Genomic DNA, 19178 nt, shown 5'->3' on the forward strand with positions numbered 1-19178 from the left:
AAATCATTGGACTACTCATTCAGCTAGCTGCCTCCATGTATCATCGAACTCCAACAAACCCTAACCACTATTATTAAACAATATCAGTATTGTAGAATTATTATTATTATTATTATTCTCAATAGCTGGAGGGCAAACCCTTTGCTGATGTAACTCCAGAAATAAATAGAAACAAAACTCTACTTGAAGTAATGAATGAGGCAGTCAATATCAAATAATTATACAATACTGATATATATGTAATAACAATAACAATAATAATAATAATAATAATAATCAATTCAATAAGTTCATTCATTCATTCCATGTCCTTGTGAGGCTGTGTTGAAGACATCAATGTTCTGATTGATTTCTGATTATTATTATCATTCAATTATTAATCAGTCATGATTCACTGTATAGAGTAAGTAATAACTATTGGATATAAGATCAATGTGAAGATAAAATAAAAGAAACTTTGAATGAATGCAGATGATATTTATTTCATATAAGTAACTCACTAGAAGTATCCTTTTACAGCTTTTCTCTGTTTGAGTGACAACTATAAATCATTGAACATTCAACCACTTTCACTCCATCTTACCCTTACCACCCTTACTACCCTTACACATCACAACCTGTACGACGGACGTGACGGACTACGAGGACGACGGACTGACGTACGAGGACGACGGACTGACTACGACGCGGACTAGGACTGACTAACGACTCTGACTACTATACTACAGGACTACATGACTACTATTACTACAGTACTTATATACTTACTATACTTACATTACTTACTATTACTTACTTATTACTATTACTACATTACTTAACATTACTTACTATACTTGACTATACTACTATTACTTACTATTACTTTCTTACTATCTTACACCCTTATCTTATACCCTTTGCCTATAGCCTATAGCCTAAACCTTAAACCTTAAACCTTAAACCTCATACCTCATACCTCATACCTCATACCTCATACTCATACCTCATACCTCATACCTCATACCTCATACCTCATACCTCATACCTCATACCTCATACCTTATACCTCAGACCTCTACCTCACCCCTCATACCTCATACCTCATACCTCATACCTCGCATACCTCATACCTCATACCTCCTGATCATACCTCATAACCGCGACAGCATACCTCATACCTCATACCGTCATACATCATACCTCCTCTATACCTCATACCTCATACCTCATACCTCAATACCTCAGACAGAGACCTCATACCTTCACCCGCATACCGCATACCTCATACCGCATACCTACCTCATACCTCATACCTCAGACCCCTCATAGCCGCATACCGCAGACCGCATACCTCATACCTCATACCTCATACCTGCATACCTCATACCGGAACCGGAACCGGAGACCGGAGACCGGAGACCGAGACCGAGACCGGAGACCGCAGACCGAGACCGGAGACCGGAACCGGAGACCGGAGACCGGAGCCGAGACCGGAGACCGGAGACCGGAGACCGGAGACCGAGACCGGAGACGGAGACCGGAGACCGGGACGGGACCGGAGACCGGGACCGAGACCGGGACCGGGACGGGACCGGGGACCGGGACCGGGACCGTGGACCGGGGACCGGGACCGGACCGGGACCGGGGACCGGGACCGGGGACCGGGGACCGGGACCGGGACCGGGACCGGGGACCGGGGACCGGGGACCGGGACCGGGGACCGGGACCTGGGGACCGGGACCGTGGACCGGGACCGTACCGCCGGACATTACCGGTACCTGTACTGGACCCGGTACCTTGTACCGTTACTGTGACCTGTACCTGGAACTGTACCTTTTACCTTTACCCTTATACCTTTACTTACAAAAAACCCCTAACCTCATACCCTTACCCTATACCCTTAACCTATACCCTACATTCTACACCCTGTATCTTATAACGTTACCCTATAACGTTACCCTATACCCTTGCCATATATCCTTACCTTATACCTTACACCCTTACCTTACACCCTTACCTTACACCCTTACTTTACACCCTTACCTTACATCTTACACCCTTACCCTATACCTATACCCTATATCTTAAACCCTTACCCTATACCCTAAATCCTTACCTTACACCATTACCTTATACCTCAAACCCTTACCTTACAACCTTACCTTACATCTTACACCCTTGCCCTATACCCTTACCCTAACCCTAAACCCTTACTTTACTTCTTACACCCCTGCCCTATACCCTTACCCTAACCCTAAACCCTATATCTTAGACCCTTACCCTAACCCCAAACCCTATATCTTAGACCCTAAACCCTATATCTTAGATCCTTACCCTATAGGGTTAGGGTTAGAAATACGAAACACTGGAAACCTTAAGTTTGAAGATGCCTATCTCATTGAATATTCAACAGATGTCACTCAAACTTCATGGGTAAGTAGTCCCATGAGTGGGATACAAGAACATTAAAACACGACATCCATAACTAAACGACTTACATGATTCCCCCTGGTGTGAAAGCAAGGGTTACCACTTAGAATTTAATCCTAACCCTAACCAAGACCCTAAAACCACAGGAAACCCATAAAAATGAGAAAATTCTAAGATTTCACTTAGGGTAGTGAAAAGTGAAAAAACACCCTAACCCTAACCCTAACCCTAACCAAGACCCTAACCCTAACCCTAACCCTAACCCTAACCCTAACCCTAACCCTAACCCTAACCCTAACCCTAACCCTAACCCTAACCCTAAACCCTAACTGTCATATCAAGCCTTATACCCTACCCCTGGATGTGCGTTCGGTGTTCAAAGGGTGAATTTCAAGCCTCTTACAACCTTTGAAAGGTGTTTTTCAAATTTCCTACAACCCCTGGAAGGTGGTTATAGAACTTCCTACAATACTAGAAAGGTGTTTTTCAAAGTTCCTTCAACCCCTGGAAGGTGGTTTTGGAACTTCCTACAATACTAGAAAGGTTTTTTTCCAATTTTCTACAACCCTTCAGGGGTACATTTCAACTTTCTACAACCCTTTTCCTTTTTTTTTTTTTTTTTTTTTTTTTTCATTTCCTTTCATTTCATTTTATCCTATTTCATTTTTTCTTCTATTTTATCTGTTTATCTCTCTATTTTTCTATTTTTTGATCCTTTTTTTTTTTTTTTTTTCATTTTATTCTATTTCATTTTCCCTTCTATTTTGTCTCTTTATCCATCTATTTTTTGATCCTTTTTTGATTGATTGATTGATTTGATTTTTTTTGGTTTCATTTTATTTCGATTCATTTTATTTTATATTCTTTTTTTATTTAATTTTTCATTCTTTTTTTTTTTGTTTGTTTTTTTCCATTTTCATTTTCATTTTTGATTTTGATTTTTGATTTTCATTTTATTCTATTCATTTTATTGATTTCTTGATTTATATTTTTATACTAACCTTTTCTATTCATTTTATTTCTTTATCTATATTTCAACTTGCACTACACCCCCTTCCCTTTTTTTTTCTCCTTTCTTTCTTATCCTTTGCCTTTCTCTTTCTCCTTTTCTCTTCCCTTGCCATTGCAATATCTAATATCATGTGGTTTTTTTTTCACTTTTTCTAGAACAAAAATGGTGGTCCTTTTTCTGGTCCTGCATTTTCTGGCCACCTAAAGTTCTTGTTTCTAAGGCTCACTGGCGTGAATGTCAGCGTCAATGTGTTGAGGAGCTCCTTCCTCACTCACGCTTACAATATGAGGTCAGTATACTCGCTTCTTCCAGGGAGTGCAGTGTGTAATGTTTAATTTATTGTGTAGTGACCTTTTCATTTGGGTTCCATAAAATATATGGGAAGTTTGGTTTTCAACGGTTGCATTTCTTTGTTTGTGATTTTGGAACTGAGTATAATTATTGCTAAAACTGCAGACTTTAAAATCAAAATAAGTCCAGTAAGAAATTTCTGATTCATTCCTGTGAGTTATCTTAATTGTTATAACCTTCTTCATGCAATCAGGTGTACATCCATCAATATCTAAACATCCAATCTGTTCTCATTACAGTGACTGCAATGACGCCCTAAAAGATTCACTAGCAGCTGCGCTACGTCATAGCAGAAAACAAGCCCAGGATACGTACGACCGCAGAAATTCCAACGAACGAAAGAAACTAGCAGTATCCCTGGCTTCAGATATTGCCCACAGTAACGATGCAGGGGTCAGTGAGGACAGCAGTACTAGAGTCGAAGAAGAAGACAGTCAACACGAGTCCCTGAAGGTGGGGGATTACGTGGCACTCGTAGAGGAGGCAAGCACGCTAGATCAGCCCAAGATATTACTTGGGCGAATTCAGTCCTTTCAACCAGCCAGACAGGCAGCCTTGCTCTGGTACCAGCACCATAGTGGAGCTGAGTATGCGTTTGAATTCGATGACCAACCCTGGGTTGAGAGCCTAGACGCTCTACATCTAGTCCAAACCAGATCTGTGAAAAGAAAGCCTGGCTTTATCAAGCTGTGTTCAAGCCTGAAATCCATTCACAAGGCTGCCCAATAGACAATATGTCTTTATTTGAACGGTTTCATTATTCCAGTCCAACTTTCCAAATTATATAATGCCAGTCATTGATGTTACAGTTCAATCCTTCAATGGTGTTTTTTTTCCAATTTCTTAGTATTTCAGGGGCCACTTGACTGTCTTTTATAGTTGGAAATCCGTCAGCAAAGATCTTTCATTCCCTTGAGTCCAACTTTCTAAATTACAATTATTATTCATTATTCTCTTTCATCTTTGCTGACAGAATTTCAATAATATAATTATATAAGAAAGGTTATGTCATCTGTTGTGTATCACTCACATAATGTGTCCATGTATTGAGGAAAGACCTCAACACATTAAAAGTATTACAAGTGAAAGACATGGTTGACTTTATTATTTTCTCCTCTTCTTCTTCTCCCACCCACATAAAAAATGACTTCCAATTCTTTAATGCTAAGGGCTGCAAAAGTTTGAGGGGGCATGGTTTGTTTATCTGCTTTATTTTTACCCCTCTTCTTCTCGCACATCTTCTCAGACCAAAAACGACTTTCAATTTATATGTAAAGCGTATGCTACAGGGAAGGTTTACTTTCTTTCATTCAATTATTTTCATTCTCAACCTAGGGAATTTTTTCCCCCCAATTGATTTATGAAGCTGGGAATTGTTAATCTTGGTGTTATGATGAACGAATGATGTCAGCTGTTTCAAAGAAATATAATTCAATCCAGCAATCAATCAATATCAATTACATTTTGATCAATTACTATTTCATTCATTCATTTATTTTCATTCTCAACCTAGGGAATTTTTTTTTTTCCAATTGATTTATGAAGCTGGGAATTGTTAATCTTGGCATTATGATGAACGAATGATGTCAGATGTTTCAAACAAATATAATTCAATCCAGCAATCAATCGATATCAATTACATTTTGATCAATTACTATTTCATTCATTCATTTATTTTCATTCTCAACCTAGGGAATTTTTTTTTTCCCAATTGATTTATGAAGCTGGGAATTGTTAATCTTGGTGTTATGATGAACGAATGATGTCAGATGTTTCAAACAAATATAATTCAATCCAGCAATCAATCGATATCAATTACATTTTGATCAATTACTATTTCATTCATTCATTCATTTATTTTCATTCTCAACCTAGGGAATTTTTTTTTCCCAATTGATTTATGAAGCTGGGAGTTGTTAATCTTGGCATTATGATGAACGAATGATGTCAGATGTTTCAAACAAATATAATTCCATCCAGCAATCAATCGATATCAATTACATTTTGATCAATTACTATTTCATTCATTCATTTATTTTCATTCTCAACCTAGGGAATTTTTTTTTTCCCAATTGATTTATGAAGCTGGGAATTGTTAATCTTGGCATTATGATGAACGAATGATGTCAGATGTTTCAAACAAATATAATTCAATCCAGCAATCAATCGATATCAATTACATTTTGATCAATTACTATTTCATTCATTCATTTATTTTCATTCTCAACCTAGGGAATTTTTTTTTTCCCAATTGATTTATGAAGCTGGGAATTGTTAATCTTGGCATTATGATGAACGAATGATGTCAGATGGTTCACACAAATATAATTCAATCCAGCAATCAATCGATATCAATTACATTTTGATCAATTACTATTTCATTCATTTATTTATTTTCATTCTCAACCTAGGGAATTTTTTCCCCCCAATTGATTTATGAAGCTGGGAATTGTTAATCTTGGCATTATGATGAACGAATGATGTCAGATGTTTCAAACAAATATAATTCAATCCAGCAATCAATCGATATCAATTACATTTTGATCAATTACTATTTCATTCATTTTCATTCTCAACCTAGGGAATTTTTTTTTTCCCAATTGATTTATGAAGCTGGGAATTGTTAATCTTGGCATTATGATGAACGAATGATGTCAGATGGTTCAAACAAATATAATTCAATCCAGCAATCAATCGATATCAATTACATTTTGATCAATTACTATTTCATTCATTCATTTATTTTCATTCTCAACCTAGGGAATTTTTTTTTCCCAATTGATTTATGAAGCTGGGAATTGTTAATCTTGGCATTATGATGAACGAATGATGTCAGATGTTTCAAACAAATATAATTCAATCCAGCAATCAATCGATATCAATTACATTTTGATCAATTACTATTTCATTCATTTATTTATTTTCATTCTCAACCTAGGGAATTTTTTCCCCCCAATTGATTTATGAAGCTGGGAATTGTTAATCTTGGTGTTATGATGAACGAATGATGTCAGATGTTTCAAAGAAATATAATTCAATCCAGCAATCAATCGATATCAGTTACATTTTGATCAATTACTATTTCATTCATTCATTTATTTTCATTCTCAACCTAGGGAATTTTTTTTTTCCCAATTGATTTATGAAGCTGGGAATTGTTAATCTTGGCATTATGATGAACGAATGATGTCAGATGTTTCAAACAAATATAATTCAATCCAGCAATCAATCGATATCAATTACATTTTGATCAATTACTATTTCATTCATTCATTTATTTTCATTCTCAACCTAGGGAATTTTTTTTTTCCCAATTGATTTATGAAGCTGGGAATTGTTAATCTTGGTGTTATGATGAACGAATGATGTCAGATGTTTCAAACAAATATAATTCAATCCAGCAATCAATCGATATCAATTACATTTTGATCAATTACTATTTCATCATTTTTGGACTCGATCCTAGGTAATTGCTGGTTCAGGGCCTGACTCTTTTGGCCAAACGTTTTTGTTTTTTTTGTTTTTTTGTTTTTGTTTCAATGACTGCATTCGTAGGGTTTTTCACCGGAGCATGTTCTCATGTGATGTTCCATATATTACGTTTTTGGGCTAATCCTTTTTTGCAATGGATACACTTGTGTGTGTCCTCAGGTGCCTTTTCAGTTTTGAAGTTGTTGTAAATGCCTTGTCACAGAAAGAACGTGGTGTGACGTGCCAACATGTGCCTCTACTTTGTCTCTACTGCCATAACATCGGTCGCAATACAAACAATGGTATGACTTGCCACAAGTGTACATTGAGTCCGCTTTTCACTGCTAAGAGTTTGGTTGCAAATCCAGCAGATTCTTGGGCCCACTGAAATGAACAACGAGAAGCAATGACGTTAGAGCCATCGCTGTCCAACACCCACAAAACTGCTAGTAACACACATCATTGAATAAATTGCATGCGTGCATGAATAAATCAATCTGGCTATGTAGATAGGTTACAATATCAGTATATATAACTATTACCTTTATCATGATTATAGTTTTATATTTACCATTCCCTTTTTAATATGCATACCACGTAAGTTTTTTTGTACACTGCTTGCAAAGAACAATACAGACAGTTCTGACGTCTCACTCTGAACCTAATTTTTTATTTTTTTATTTTTTTTCCCGTATTTTCAATCCATAAGGAATGAATGAATGAATGGATGGATGGATGGATGGATGGATGGATGGATGGATGGATGGATGGATGATGGAATATAATTCTGATACTTTAACTTTTTGCTATCCTCCTGAAGCCTTTCATCAAGTTTTCTTAAAGTGCTACTACGACGAAAATCGCTCCAACTTGGATTCAGCTGAAAGTTCCTAAGAATACTCTTTAAAGGTCCAGTAATCACTGTATGAAGTGTTTTCTCGATATTCAGTACGAAAGTATGATATTTTTACGATTATTTTTTGGAGTCTGTGACGTCATACACTCAACATCAAACATTGCTACATATATTTGTTTGTATATAAATCCTTAATTTATTTTATTCCTATGAAGCCCAAAGGGTGGCTAATGTGCTTCTTTCACATTACTTGTGACTATAATTTATATTTTGGGGTGTTTGGGTATTTCTTTCTCCCTTTACTACTGATATTTTGATCATAAACTACAAAGAAATGTATGGAGCGATGTTCGATGTTGAGTGTATGACGTCACAGACTCCAAAAAATAATCGTAAAAATATCATACTTTCGTCCTGAATATCGAGAAAACACTTTATACAGTGATTACTCGACCTTCAAAGAGTATTCTTAGGAAGTTTCAGCTGAATCCAAGTTGGAGCGATTTTCGTCGTAGTAGCACTTTAAATTCAGGGTCAAAGTTCACATGTGCTGTTGCCATGGTAACTAACTTAACGAAAACGTACAAACGTATTCAGTCCTGAACTCCCGTTTCTACAGTAAAATGAAAGAACCCTTTCGCCCCTTGATAACTTTAGGGGCGAGATTGTATTGCACCCCCATGACTTGATATTCATGAGATGAATGAATGAATGCTAACCTAGCTGAAAATCAGTTTCAATATTCACCAAATTAACTGGATAGATGGATGGATGGATGGATGGCTTATTATTTCTTTCAAGAGTGAAGTGAGAAAACATAGCACCACAGCAAAAATAATAATGCATCAAGGAACAAGGATGCATTGTAATGCAGTGAAAGCAGACATATTGATGGTTTTTACAGAGTTTCTTTTGTTATTTTGAGCCCGCGATTCTTTTTAATCACTAACTTCACTGATCCAAGTTATTTGTGTTGTATGTACGTACCGTCGATCGCAAGAGAATGCCAAGGATCGAAAAGTTGTTCAAAAGGTATACTTTAGCCCGCCCCCTCACTCCACGATCCAAATCATTGGGTAAACTAGACAAATGAAACGAATGCCAAACTTCATAGCACTCAACCCTACTACGACGCTTCTTACCTCGAAACTACCACGATCCTTTTCAAAATTTGTCATTCATATCATGTTGAAACTCCTTCGAGAATGGCCAAGGATTCTGGAAGCGTAGGTAGAATAAGTCCTCGTACTTTAGGCCTATTCATTCAACTTACTTACACGCATAACAAATTCGACTTTCAAGAGCCACACCGAATGTCGATTGAAACAGGCCAGGCCGCATGGTTTTATCCAAATGGATAAAATGCAAATTTCGCGAACATGGAAGCGAGTGCCGGCTGTGACGTCGACATCGACAAAGGAAACCCAATCTGCATTATTGCATTCAAACGGGATCCTAGCTACGTGTTACTTAGATATCAAAATTTCAATAGAGTGCACGCACTAAATCCGTGAACATTTATGAGTACTAATTACCGGTACTATTTCATACAGAATTCTTTGTATTCTATTGTTGATTTATCACCATTTAGTACTAAAAGTTAGTATTTGTTTCACGGGTTTAGTGCGTGCACTCTAATTTATGAAGACTGGATAAATAATCGATTCACCTGGATTGATGAATGAAAGACGTCTGCCAATCAGAATCGAGAAAACTTGCAAAAACATAGGCGTCCCTTTGGTTATCGCAATTATGAAGAAAAAAAGAAGAACGCTCCTAACAAGAGAGGTCGGCAACAATGACAATAGTAGCTAATGAGTTTTTCATTTTCGTGCAATGCTGGACAGGCTTTTGTTTCTAGTAGCTGGTCCAATTTTGCGAGCTTCCCCACACCTCCCCTGGGTGGATGCAAGAAGCTTGACTTTCATAGCATTCTTTTCGATTTGCAGTCAGACGGAGTTGGAGTCAGGTGAAAGTGGTAGGGGAGCGAGCGAGGCGCAGGATGAGCGGGAAGTGAGGTGGTGCGTAGATGAAAATAAACAACAGCAACAACTTCAGTTTCACACACAATAAATACGATCATGATTCACAAAATTACACGTTACATAATGTTATCGTATGTCTATTCATACTTGATAAATAAGTCGCGCAAAATATTATATTTCTACGTTATTCTTAGAGTGCACGCACTAAACCCGTGAAACAAATACTAACTTTTAGTTCTAAATGGTGATAAATAAACGATAGAAAACAAAGGATTCCGTATGAAATAGTACCGGTAATTAGTACTCCTTAATGTTCACGGATTTAGTGCGTGCACTCTACTTCTCCATTTCAGATCCCCTGGGTGGGTGTAAGAAGCTTAGCTTTCATAGCATTCTTTTCTATTTGCAGTCAGTCGGAGTTGGAGTCAGTAGAAAGTAGTAGGGGAGCGACGCAGGACGGACCGGGAGATAGGTACGTAAAGCTTCCCAGGGCTGCACATTGCATTCGTTCACTCCATTTTCCGAATCTGTGCCTTGCATTTGCAGTCAGCCAGCCAGTCCGCCGAGAAAACCCAAGCGTGCGCGAAAATCGTCGGCGCCGCAAGACAGGTAAAGTGCGGAAATTGTTCCTTGATATCATTAACACACACTGTTATGCCACAGCCCCGGGAGTGCTTCACAACACTAGCTGAACATAGTCTCTTCGTATTGAAATGTTGCGCAGAGGGGTTCTCTTGCTTTTGGAGTGAGTGGCAACCGTATAGAAAAATCTGCCATCCAAGCCATCAGGACGGCCCTGGAACAGGACCAACCAGTGAACCGGGAGTGGCTGCAGTTCCTGAGCCTGCAGTAGGTGGGTGGCCGAGTGCAGGGAGGGAGGGAGGGAGGGAGGGAGGGAGGGAGGGAGGGAGGGAGGGAGGGAGGGAGGGATGGGTGGGCACGCTGGCGGATTACTGCAAAAGAAAGAGAATTACAATTAGAATTACAACGAGCATTAGAATTCCACCCCTCCCTCCTTTCAGTCAGTCACCATGCTGCAGACCAGACCTCTTTAAAAAAACAAAAAATGACAAAAAACAAACTCTTATTATGACATATGAGATGAGATGAAATGAGATGATGTGATGTGATAATAGAAAACAAACAAAAAACAGAACAAGACTCGTAAACTCCAAATATCATATCATATCCTTTCATATCATGATATGATTATTGTAGAAAATATTCTTGCCTTTCATCGATATTAACTATGCTTTCATCAATCTATATTTATTGGGTCCTTCATGAAACTCGCATTCAATACATACATCTATTTCCTAATCAGATTAAACGAAGATTCATTATCTCTCATGTCGTTATTATGCCACAAGATAGAAATTCTCGAAATTATGCTGTGTTGATGAGTCGATGTGTCGTGTATCGATGTGCGGTTCACTATAAATACAATCAAAGATATTCTTAGAATCAATCTGTGTGATCTAATACAAACTATAATAGACTTACCGAATGTGTCCCTATCGAATCCAAAAGAAAAACTCAATAACAATCTCCCATATTCCTCTTAATAACTAAATTTCATAACTAAAGTTCACGTGCTGTGTTAACTATCTTAGTTCTATCGCAATAGTACCCAGTGTCTCTCGGACAACTCTTCTGGGCCTGGTGACCTGTCGCGTACATCGCCGGCACCAAATGAGCGTACCTTTAAGTATCTCATTTCAATCTAATCTTAAACTCAACGCGACAGCTTGAATTATACTCATACTGCAGTCAGACTATAATGTTCACATCAGTCATTATTGGTTGGCACAGACCACGCCTTCCAACAAACAAAGCTTGTTGATGGGACGAGTTAGAATACTTGTCTTCGTCTTCACTTTCGCTGATCTTACGTAGCCATCCTTAGCTGTATGCACTTCCAAAACACGCGCAAGGGGCCAACTTCCTCTTGGTACATTCTGATCTACTACGAGTACAATATCTCCCGCAGCTACATTTCGTCTTGGTCGGTTCCACTTTGCTCTCTCCTGTAACATTGGCAAATACTCCTTTACCCAACGTTTCCAAAATTGATCGGCTAAGTATTGCGCTTGGCGCCATCTTCGTCTTGCAAAGACATCGTCCTTTGTAAATACCCCAGGGGGTAGACATGTTTCATTGCGTAGAAGTAGTATTTGGTTAGGTGTCAAGGGGTCTTCATCCTTGGAGTCGTCGCTACAAGGAGTCAACGGTCGGCTATTAAGAATTGCTTCGACGTGGGTCATAACAGTCAATAACGTTTCGTCATCTACTATCTGTTCCTTCAGCAGCACACGTAGTACTTGTCTAACCGACCTAATAAGTCTTTCCCACACGCCACCCATATTACTCGCCGTTGGAGGATTGAAGATCCATTCGATGTCTCTTTGTCTCAGGAACTTGTGTACAGCTTGCTGGTTCCACTCTTGAATGGACTCTCTTAACTCTCTTTCTCCGCCCTTGAAATTGGAACCATTGTCGCTTCGGATTAGTAAAGGTTTGCCCCTTCGATTGATAAAACGATAGAGTGCATCGATGAAACTACAAGTTTCCAAGGTGTGAGTGATCTCAATGTGAACTGCTCTTACGGTCAAGCATGTGAACAGACAGCCGTATCGTTTGACAACAGAACGTCCTCTTTTCACTTGTATAGGGCCAAAGAAATCTACTCCAACATAAGAAAACGGTGGCATGTCAGGTGTCAGTCTGTCTTGGGGCAAGTCAGCCATTATCTGTTCACAAGGGGGTGCGTTGCGTCTGCGACAATCAAAACAACGATCAAGTAGTCTTCGTACTGATACTCTTGCATTTATGATCCAGAATGCCCTTCTTATGAGTGAAAGCACATGTTCCTTGCCTGCATGGCCGTACATCTGGTGATAGTGACGGATGATTAAGTCGCAAACATGATGATTTTTAGGCAGGATTGGTGGGTGTTTGGCTCTTTCTGAAATGGGAGCATTACTCAGACGTCCTCCAACGCATAACATATCATCTCGTAGTTGTGGGTCTAACTTGTATATAGGACTAGATCTTTCAACCACTTTCCTTTTGGAATGGAGTTCGTTCTTTACTGCATTACCTTCGCTACATCCACGCAATTTAAGAACAGCCAACTCTCGCTGAAAGGATTGACGTTGTACGTGCTTGACAATCTCGCGTTCGGCTGCTTTCAGCTCTGATACGTTGATCTTATCATAGCTTAATTCTCTGGTGTTTTTGTGTCCATGACTTAAATGATAAGCGTTCACTAGAAAACATTTGTATCTCATCAACCAAGCAATAGCGATGCGTAGCCGCTGCCACGAAGAAAAACCCTTAAACATGGTATTTAGAATATCTTCTTGTGTTACTTGGACCAAATTCACTTGCTTCTCTCGTTTTATCTCTGGGTCATTGTCGGCAATCTGGGTTAAGTTAAAGGGTAACATAGGCCATAGCTCTCTCTTCTGCCACAGGAATTCCGGTCCGTTTAGCCATCTAACGTCATTCTTCATTTCGTCTGCGCTTAAGCCTCTTGAGGCATCGTCAGCTGGATTACTCCTTGAATCCACGTACTTCCACTGTTGAGTACTCGAGACTTCACGGATAACTGCAATTCTGTTGGCTACAAACGTCGTGAATCTTTTCTTCTCGTTAGAAATGTAACGTAGTACTGTGGTAGAATCCGTCCAAAAGAAAGAGTCTTGAACTTGTAAGTCTAATTCCTCCCTCAGCATGCAATCGGACTTTACTGCAAGGACAGCTGCAGACAGCTCCAATCGAGGTATCGTAGTTGTTTTCACTGGTGCTAGCCGGGACTTGCCAATCAAGAAAGAAACGTGTATTTCTCCGTTGGCGTTCTCTGACCTCAAATACGAGACTGCTCCATAACCCGTTTGGGAAGCGTCGCCAAAATGATGTAACTCTCTTGACAAGATTTCACCCAGATCCGGTGGTTCTAGGCAACGTGGTATAGATACATTGGAAAGTTGAGGTACTTCGACCAGCCATTTCTTCCATTTTATCATCTCTTCTACTGGGATTGGATCGTCCCACCCAATATCTTGTTTACATAGATCTTGCAACAGTACCTTTACGGGTAACATAACTGGAGAGACAATACCTAGTGGGTCGTAGACCGAACTCATTACTGATAGTATCCCGCGTCTTGTTAGAGGCTTTTCTTTCACTTCGATCTCTAGTCCCAAACGATCTAATTCTACCTTCCAGTGAACACCAAGTGCTCTTTCATTTGGCAGTCTTTCAAAGTTCAATTTCTTGACCGTTTTAGCTCTCTCAGACTCTGGTATCGTATCGAGAACGTCCTTACTGTTACTCATCCACTTTGTTAAACGGAAGCCGCCTTGTTTTAACAATTGGCTAAGCTCAAGTGCTAAGTGTTTAGCTTCATCTACAGTTTTGGTAGATTTCAGGTAATCATCCACGTACAAATTCCGGTATACAGAGTTTACGACATCTTTACTAAATTTGGCACGATTGTCATCAGCCGTCTTCCTCAATGCAAAGCCTGCGCAGCTTGGAGAAGAAGTTGCTCCGAATAAGTGTACTAGCATCTGAAACTCAGAGGGTCGCTTGTCAATGGCGCCGTCTGGCCACCATAAAAATCTCAACATGTCACAATCCTTCGGGTTAACTCTCACTTGTAAGAACATAGATTCAATATCTGCTGCTAAAGCAACAGGTCCCTCTCGAAATCGAGTGAGAACTCCCACTAAATTATTTGTCATATCTGGCCCTTGGAGTAGTTGATCGTTCAAAGAAGTTCCTTTAAACTTCGCGGCGCAATCAAATACTACGCACATCTTTTCTGGTTTTCGAGGGTTAACGACGGCATGGTGAGGTAGGTACCACACTGCTTGATCTGAGGGATTCTGGCTCTCTTCAGGTATCCTACGGGCATAACCCTTGTCAAGATGATCGTCTATGACAGCCTTGTATCTCTGATGAACTTCGGGGTCCTTTAGAAATCTTCTTTTCAACGACTCTAATCTCGATTCAGCTAACTGACGGTTGTTCAGAATACATGGTTCACCATGCTTCCAAGGAAGAGAAACTTCGTAGTGACCTCCGACTAAAACAGCACTTTCTTCCATGATAGATAAAGCTCTTCTGTCCTCTACTGACATCGACTCCTTGATGCTTAGTATCGGGTCTCCAAAGTCCGTCTTCCAAAATCTTTCTACTTGCTGCTTTAGTTCGTCATCTTGTAGCGTTATAAAACATGTATTCAGACTGTTTCTATTTGTTGCGTCGTCAACTGGACCAATGATCGTCCATCCGAGTAAAGACTTCACGGCGTAAGGTTCCTTTCGATTCCCTCGTCGTTCTTCTAGCGCCCAGAATACTTCGGGCGTGTCGTTACCGATTAGCAATGCCACTTCGCTGCTGTCAATCTCCGGCACCGTTATACCATCTAGGTGTGACCATTTGTAAAGGTCTTGTTGCGTTGGTGCCCCTTCAGTAGAAATGCATAGTCTATCAACGGACCAAACTGCTGGTATTTCAATTACTTCATCAGACTCTAGTGACATTACCTCCAAGCTAGCAATGCGTCCTCTTTTTTGGCTTTTCACTTTGTCGATTGTTGTCAAGGAAAATGTTCGCTCTTCGCCATCAACATTCAGCTGCTCTAACAGTCGTTGTTCACATAGTGAGGTATCCGATCCTTTATCTAGGAGCGCATACGTAGTAACGGTTGTATTTCTCCCTTTACCACGTACACGAACTGGTACAATGGGTAGACAGACTTTACCTTTCCTTCCTTCACCAGTGGGTTTACTCACGCCTTTGGAATCTAAATTCACGGCGTAATTCGACTTACTTCCAGGTGGTTTTTCATTGTCCTTTTGGGCGTTGTTGGTTGGAGCGTGCAATAACGTGTGGTGCTTTCCTTCACATCCTTCGATTTTACATTGTCCTTTCTGGAAGCACTCTCTAGCTTTATGTCCTCTTTTATAGCAATTATCACACAGTCCTTTAGCACGAACAAATTTTACTCTGTCCTCATGAGTCTTCTTCTCGAATTCACAACAACTTGCAAGCACATGCGTTCCTTCACAAAGCCAACATTTCGTTGTTTGTGTCTGAGGTGGTTTGTTGTTAAGAGTGTTAAAGGCAATGCTTGGTATGTCGGAAACCTTCGGCTTTTCGGCTTGCGTAGCTAACGCGGTAGCTCTAGGCGCGCTCACCCGAGCTGGTCTGTGTCTTTGTCGCGGTTTTTCGATCTTGACTTGATCCTTAATGTCCATAATGTTGCCAAATACTGGGTCGTTTGCCGCCATAGCCCTTTCTGTAATGAACTCTGACATTTGGCCAATATTCGGTTTTCCTCCACCATTTCTGATTACTCTAGTCAAATCTAGCCATCTTGCCTTCAGATGGATGGGAAAGCGTTCGGCTATTTGTCTCAAATTATCTGCGCTATTTAAATCATCTAGATAGCCAATGGATTTAATCGTCAGTTCACAATCCTTTAATTTGTCTGCGAAGTTTAGCAGACCTTCGCGATCGGACGCTCTCAACGGAGGTCCCTTAGTAATCTGTTCCATGTATGCACTGGCTATGACGTACGGCTCTCCAAATCGCTCCTTCAGCAGCCTTCGCGCGGTTGCATAGCCAATAGATGGTTCCATAACAACACAGTTCCTTACCACTTCCCTTGCTTTGCCTGAGCAATATTGTAAAAGATAATTTAACCTTTCACCTTCATCGGTAGACTTTTGTTCAATGTTTCTTTCAAAGTTAAGTACAAATCTCCAATAATGCAGGGGATTGCCGTCGAACGTAAAAAGTTCCGGCTTGGGTAACATCAGAGCGTTGGCCATCGTAGATACCATGCGTTCCTGTTGTTTGATCATCTCATTGTACACTTCATTATCTTTCGATGAATCATCTTCGACATTCGGATAGAAATCGGTGAAGCAGTGACTTTCAAGTAAATTGGTTGAATTCATAGCTAGCCATTCTTCAGCAGTTGGAGTCGAAGGCGTTCCCGCAATTGTGTGACCTTTCGTTACAGTTTCAGCCATTGGTATAGTAATATCTTGCTTGGTTTCCATTGCTGGACACATAAACGGGTTAGTTGAGAACGGATTTTTACTAACAACTCTTGTTGATTCTTTAGGTGTACTTTGTTTCGGTGGTGTGACGAAGATCAGTTCATGATCATGACTAGGTTCATTATCCTGGAATGGATATCGGTTTTGAAGATTATAAGTCCTTTGTGATTCATACGGTTCAGTGTTCCTCATATCATGCAATTCAGGTTTCTCGCGAGTGTCTTCTTTAATATGCAATTCGGTTTTTTCACGTTTTCCTTTAATATGCAATTCAGTTTTCTCGGCCGTTTCGTAATCTAAGTCGTGCAATTCAACATTTTCATCGTGCATTTCAGATTTTTCGTAAATTTGTAATTCTGTGTTTCTTCGTTCTGCTTCATGTCGTGCTTCAAGGAAAACTTGTTTTCGCTTCATTTTATTGAGCTTCATAGCTTCTTCTAATTTCATCTTTAATTCTACTTCGTCAATTTGATCTTGTAACACCTGTGTTTCTTCGAGTTGTTTTAGTTTAAGGAGGGCTACTGCATGTCTAGCTTCGGCTTTAATCTTTAATTTTGAGGTTGTGCTCAATCTACTTCCACCACTTCTCTTCGAACTAGTATCCGATCCACTTTGGCTTGCAGAATCAGCAGGCCTCATAAGAAATGGAGTAGGCTCAGGAGCTGACCAATTCCTCTCTCTCATATTAGAAATCCAGGAATCAATTTGCTCTTCGACATCGCACTTAACTAGACACTGGTCTCGATAAATCTTAACAGCTTCATCTCGGGATTTTTCTTCTCTCAAAAACTCAAGATATTCGGTATGACATTCCACAAAGATATCAAATGTCGTTGAGATCTTATCTTTAATCCTCAAAACAAGTTCAATGTCAACATAGTTCTCAGAACGTTCGATAATGTCTCTAACTTCATTGTAATATTTAGTAAGTCTTCCAATATATCCAGATTTCGATCTTTTTAACTCTAGAGCCTTTTCTCCTCTCGCGCCTTCCGTACTCGCAAGTGCGCTGGGCTTCCTGTGTCGTGCCACATTGTCTCCACTGTCTGCCATAATGTCTCGTTGCTTAGGCGAATTCGTGAACTACTGTAGAAAATATTCTTGCCTTTCATCGATATTAACTATGCTTTCATCAATCTATATTTATTGGGTCCTTCATGAAACTCGCATTCAATACATACATCTATTTCCTAATCAGATTAAACGAAGATTCATTATCTCTCATGTCGTTATTATGCCACAAGATAGAAATTCTCGAAATTATGCTGTGTTGATGAGTCGATGTGTCGTGTATCGATGTGCGGTTCACTATAAATACAATCAAAGATATTCTTAGAATCAATCTGTGTGATCTAATACAAACTATAATAGACTTACCGAATGTGTCCCTATCGAATCCAAAAGAAAAACTCAATAACAATCTCCCATATTCCTCTTAATAACTAAATTTCATAACTAAAGTTCACGTGCTGTGTTAACTATCTTAGTTCTATCGCAATAGTACCCAGTGTCTCTCGGACAACTCTTCTGGGCCTGGTGACCTGTCGCGTACAATTATGATTATTTACTATGATCGCTTTCATTATGTCATAATGTGATATAGGAGAGGCTCCAGTTCCTGAGTGCAGGGAGGGAGGGAGGGATGGATGGATGGGTGGGCACGCTGGTGGATTACAGGAAAAGAAAGAGAATTACGATTAGAATTACAACAAGCATTAGAATTCCACCTCTCCCTCCTTTCAGTCAGTCACCATGCTGCAGACCTCCTAACAACAACAACAACAACAACAACAACAACAACACAAACTCTTAATGTGACATATGATGGGAGATAAGATGAGATGAGATGAGATGAGATGATAAAAATAAATAAATAAAAAAATGCAGTAAGCTTACCCTAACCCTAACCCTCAATGTCATATCATATCATTTCGTATCATGATATTTTTGCTGACAAAGTCCCACATTTTGCTGACAAAGTCCAACATTTGCTGACAAACTCCCACATAGGC

General features: G+C 39.6%; 2 protein-coding genes and 2 long non-coding RNA genes across 4 annotated transcripts; 1 reads left to right on the forward strand and 3 right to left on the reverse strand.

The window, feature by feature from the left end:
* The first annotated feature begins 3547 nt into the window (after positions 1-3547).
* On the forward strand, positions 3548-4836 carry LOC148904228 (uncharacterized). The gene is made up of 2 exons (XM_089025550.1): positions 3548-3713; positions 4015-4836. The coding sequence occupies exons 1-2, from the start codon at positions 3709-3711 to the stop codon at positions 4502-4504; spliced, it is 495 nt and encodes a 164-aa protein (XP_088881676.1). The 5' UTR covers positions 3548-3708; the 3' UTR covers positions 4505-4836.
* A 2037-nt stretch (positions 4837-6873) lies between these two features.
* LOC148904229 (uncharacterized) lies at positions 6874-9405 on the reverse strand. Its single transcript, XR_016118980.1, has 2 exons — positions 9245-9405; positions 6874-7630 (listed from the first exon to the last, which is right to left on the reverse strand). It is a non-coding gene; the product is annotated as an uncharacterized LOC148904229 (long non-coding RNA).
* A 1935-nt stretch (positions 9406-11340) lies between these two features.
* LOC148904230 (uncharacterized) lies at positions 11341-18236 on the reverse strand. Its single transcript, XM_089025544.1, has 2 exons — positions 11591-18236; positions 11341-11521 (listed from the first exon to the last, which is right to left on the reverse strand). Exon 1 carries the CDS (start codon positions 18217-18219, stop codon positions 11884-11886), a length of 6336 nt encoding a protein of 2111 aa, XP_088881670.1. The 5' UTR covers positions 18220-18236; the 3' UTR covers positions 11341-11521; positions 11591-11883.
* Positions 18237-18293: 57 nt separating this feature from the next.
* On the reverse strand, positions 18294-18713 carry LOC148904231 (uncharacterized). Its single transcript, XR_016118979.1, has 2 exons — positions 18544-18713; positions 18294-18474 (listed from the first exon to the last, which is right to left on the reverse strand). It is a non-coding gene; the product is annotated as an uncharacterized LOC148904231 (long non-coding RNA).
* Between the last annotated feature and the right edge of the window lie 465 nt (positions 18714-19178).

This window comes from Actinia tenebrosa, unplaced genomic scaffold, assembly GCF_029948245.1.
Source record: "Actinia tenebrosa isolate PJP-AT-01 unplaced genomic scaffold, QUT_ActTen_1.0 utg724__unscaffolded, whole genome shotgun sequence".
In the NCBI taxonomy this organism is placed as follows: domain Eukaryota; kingdom Metazoa; phylum Cnidaria; class Anthozoa; order Actiniaria; family Actiniidae; genus Actinia; species Actinia tenebrosa.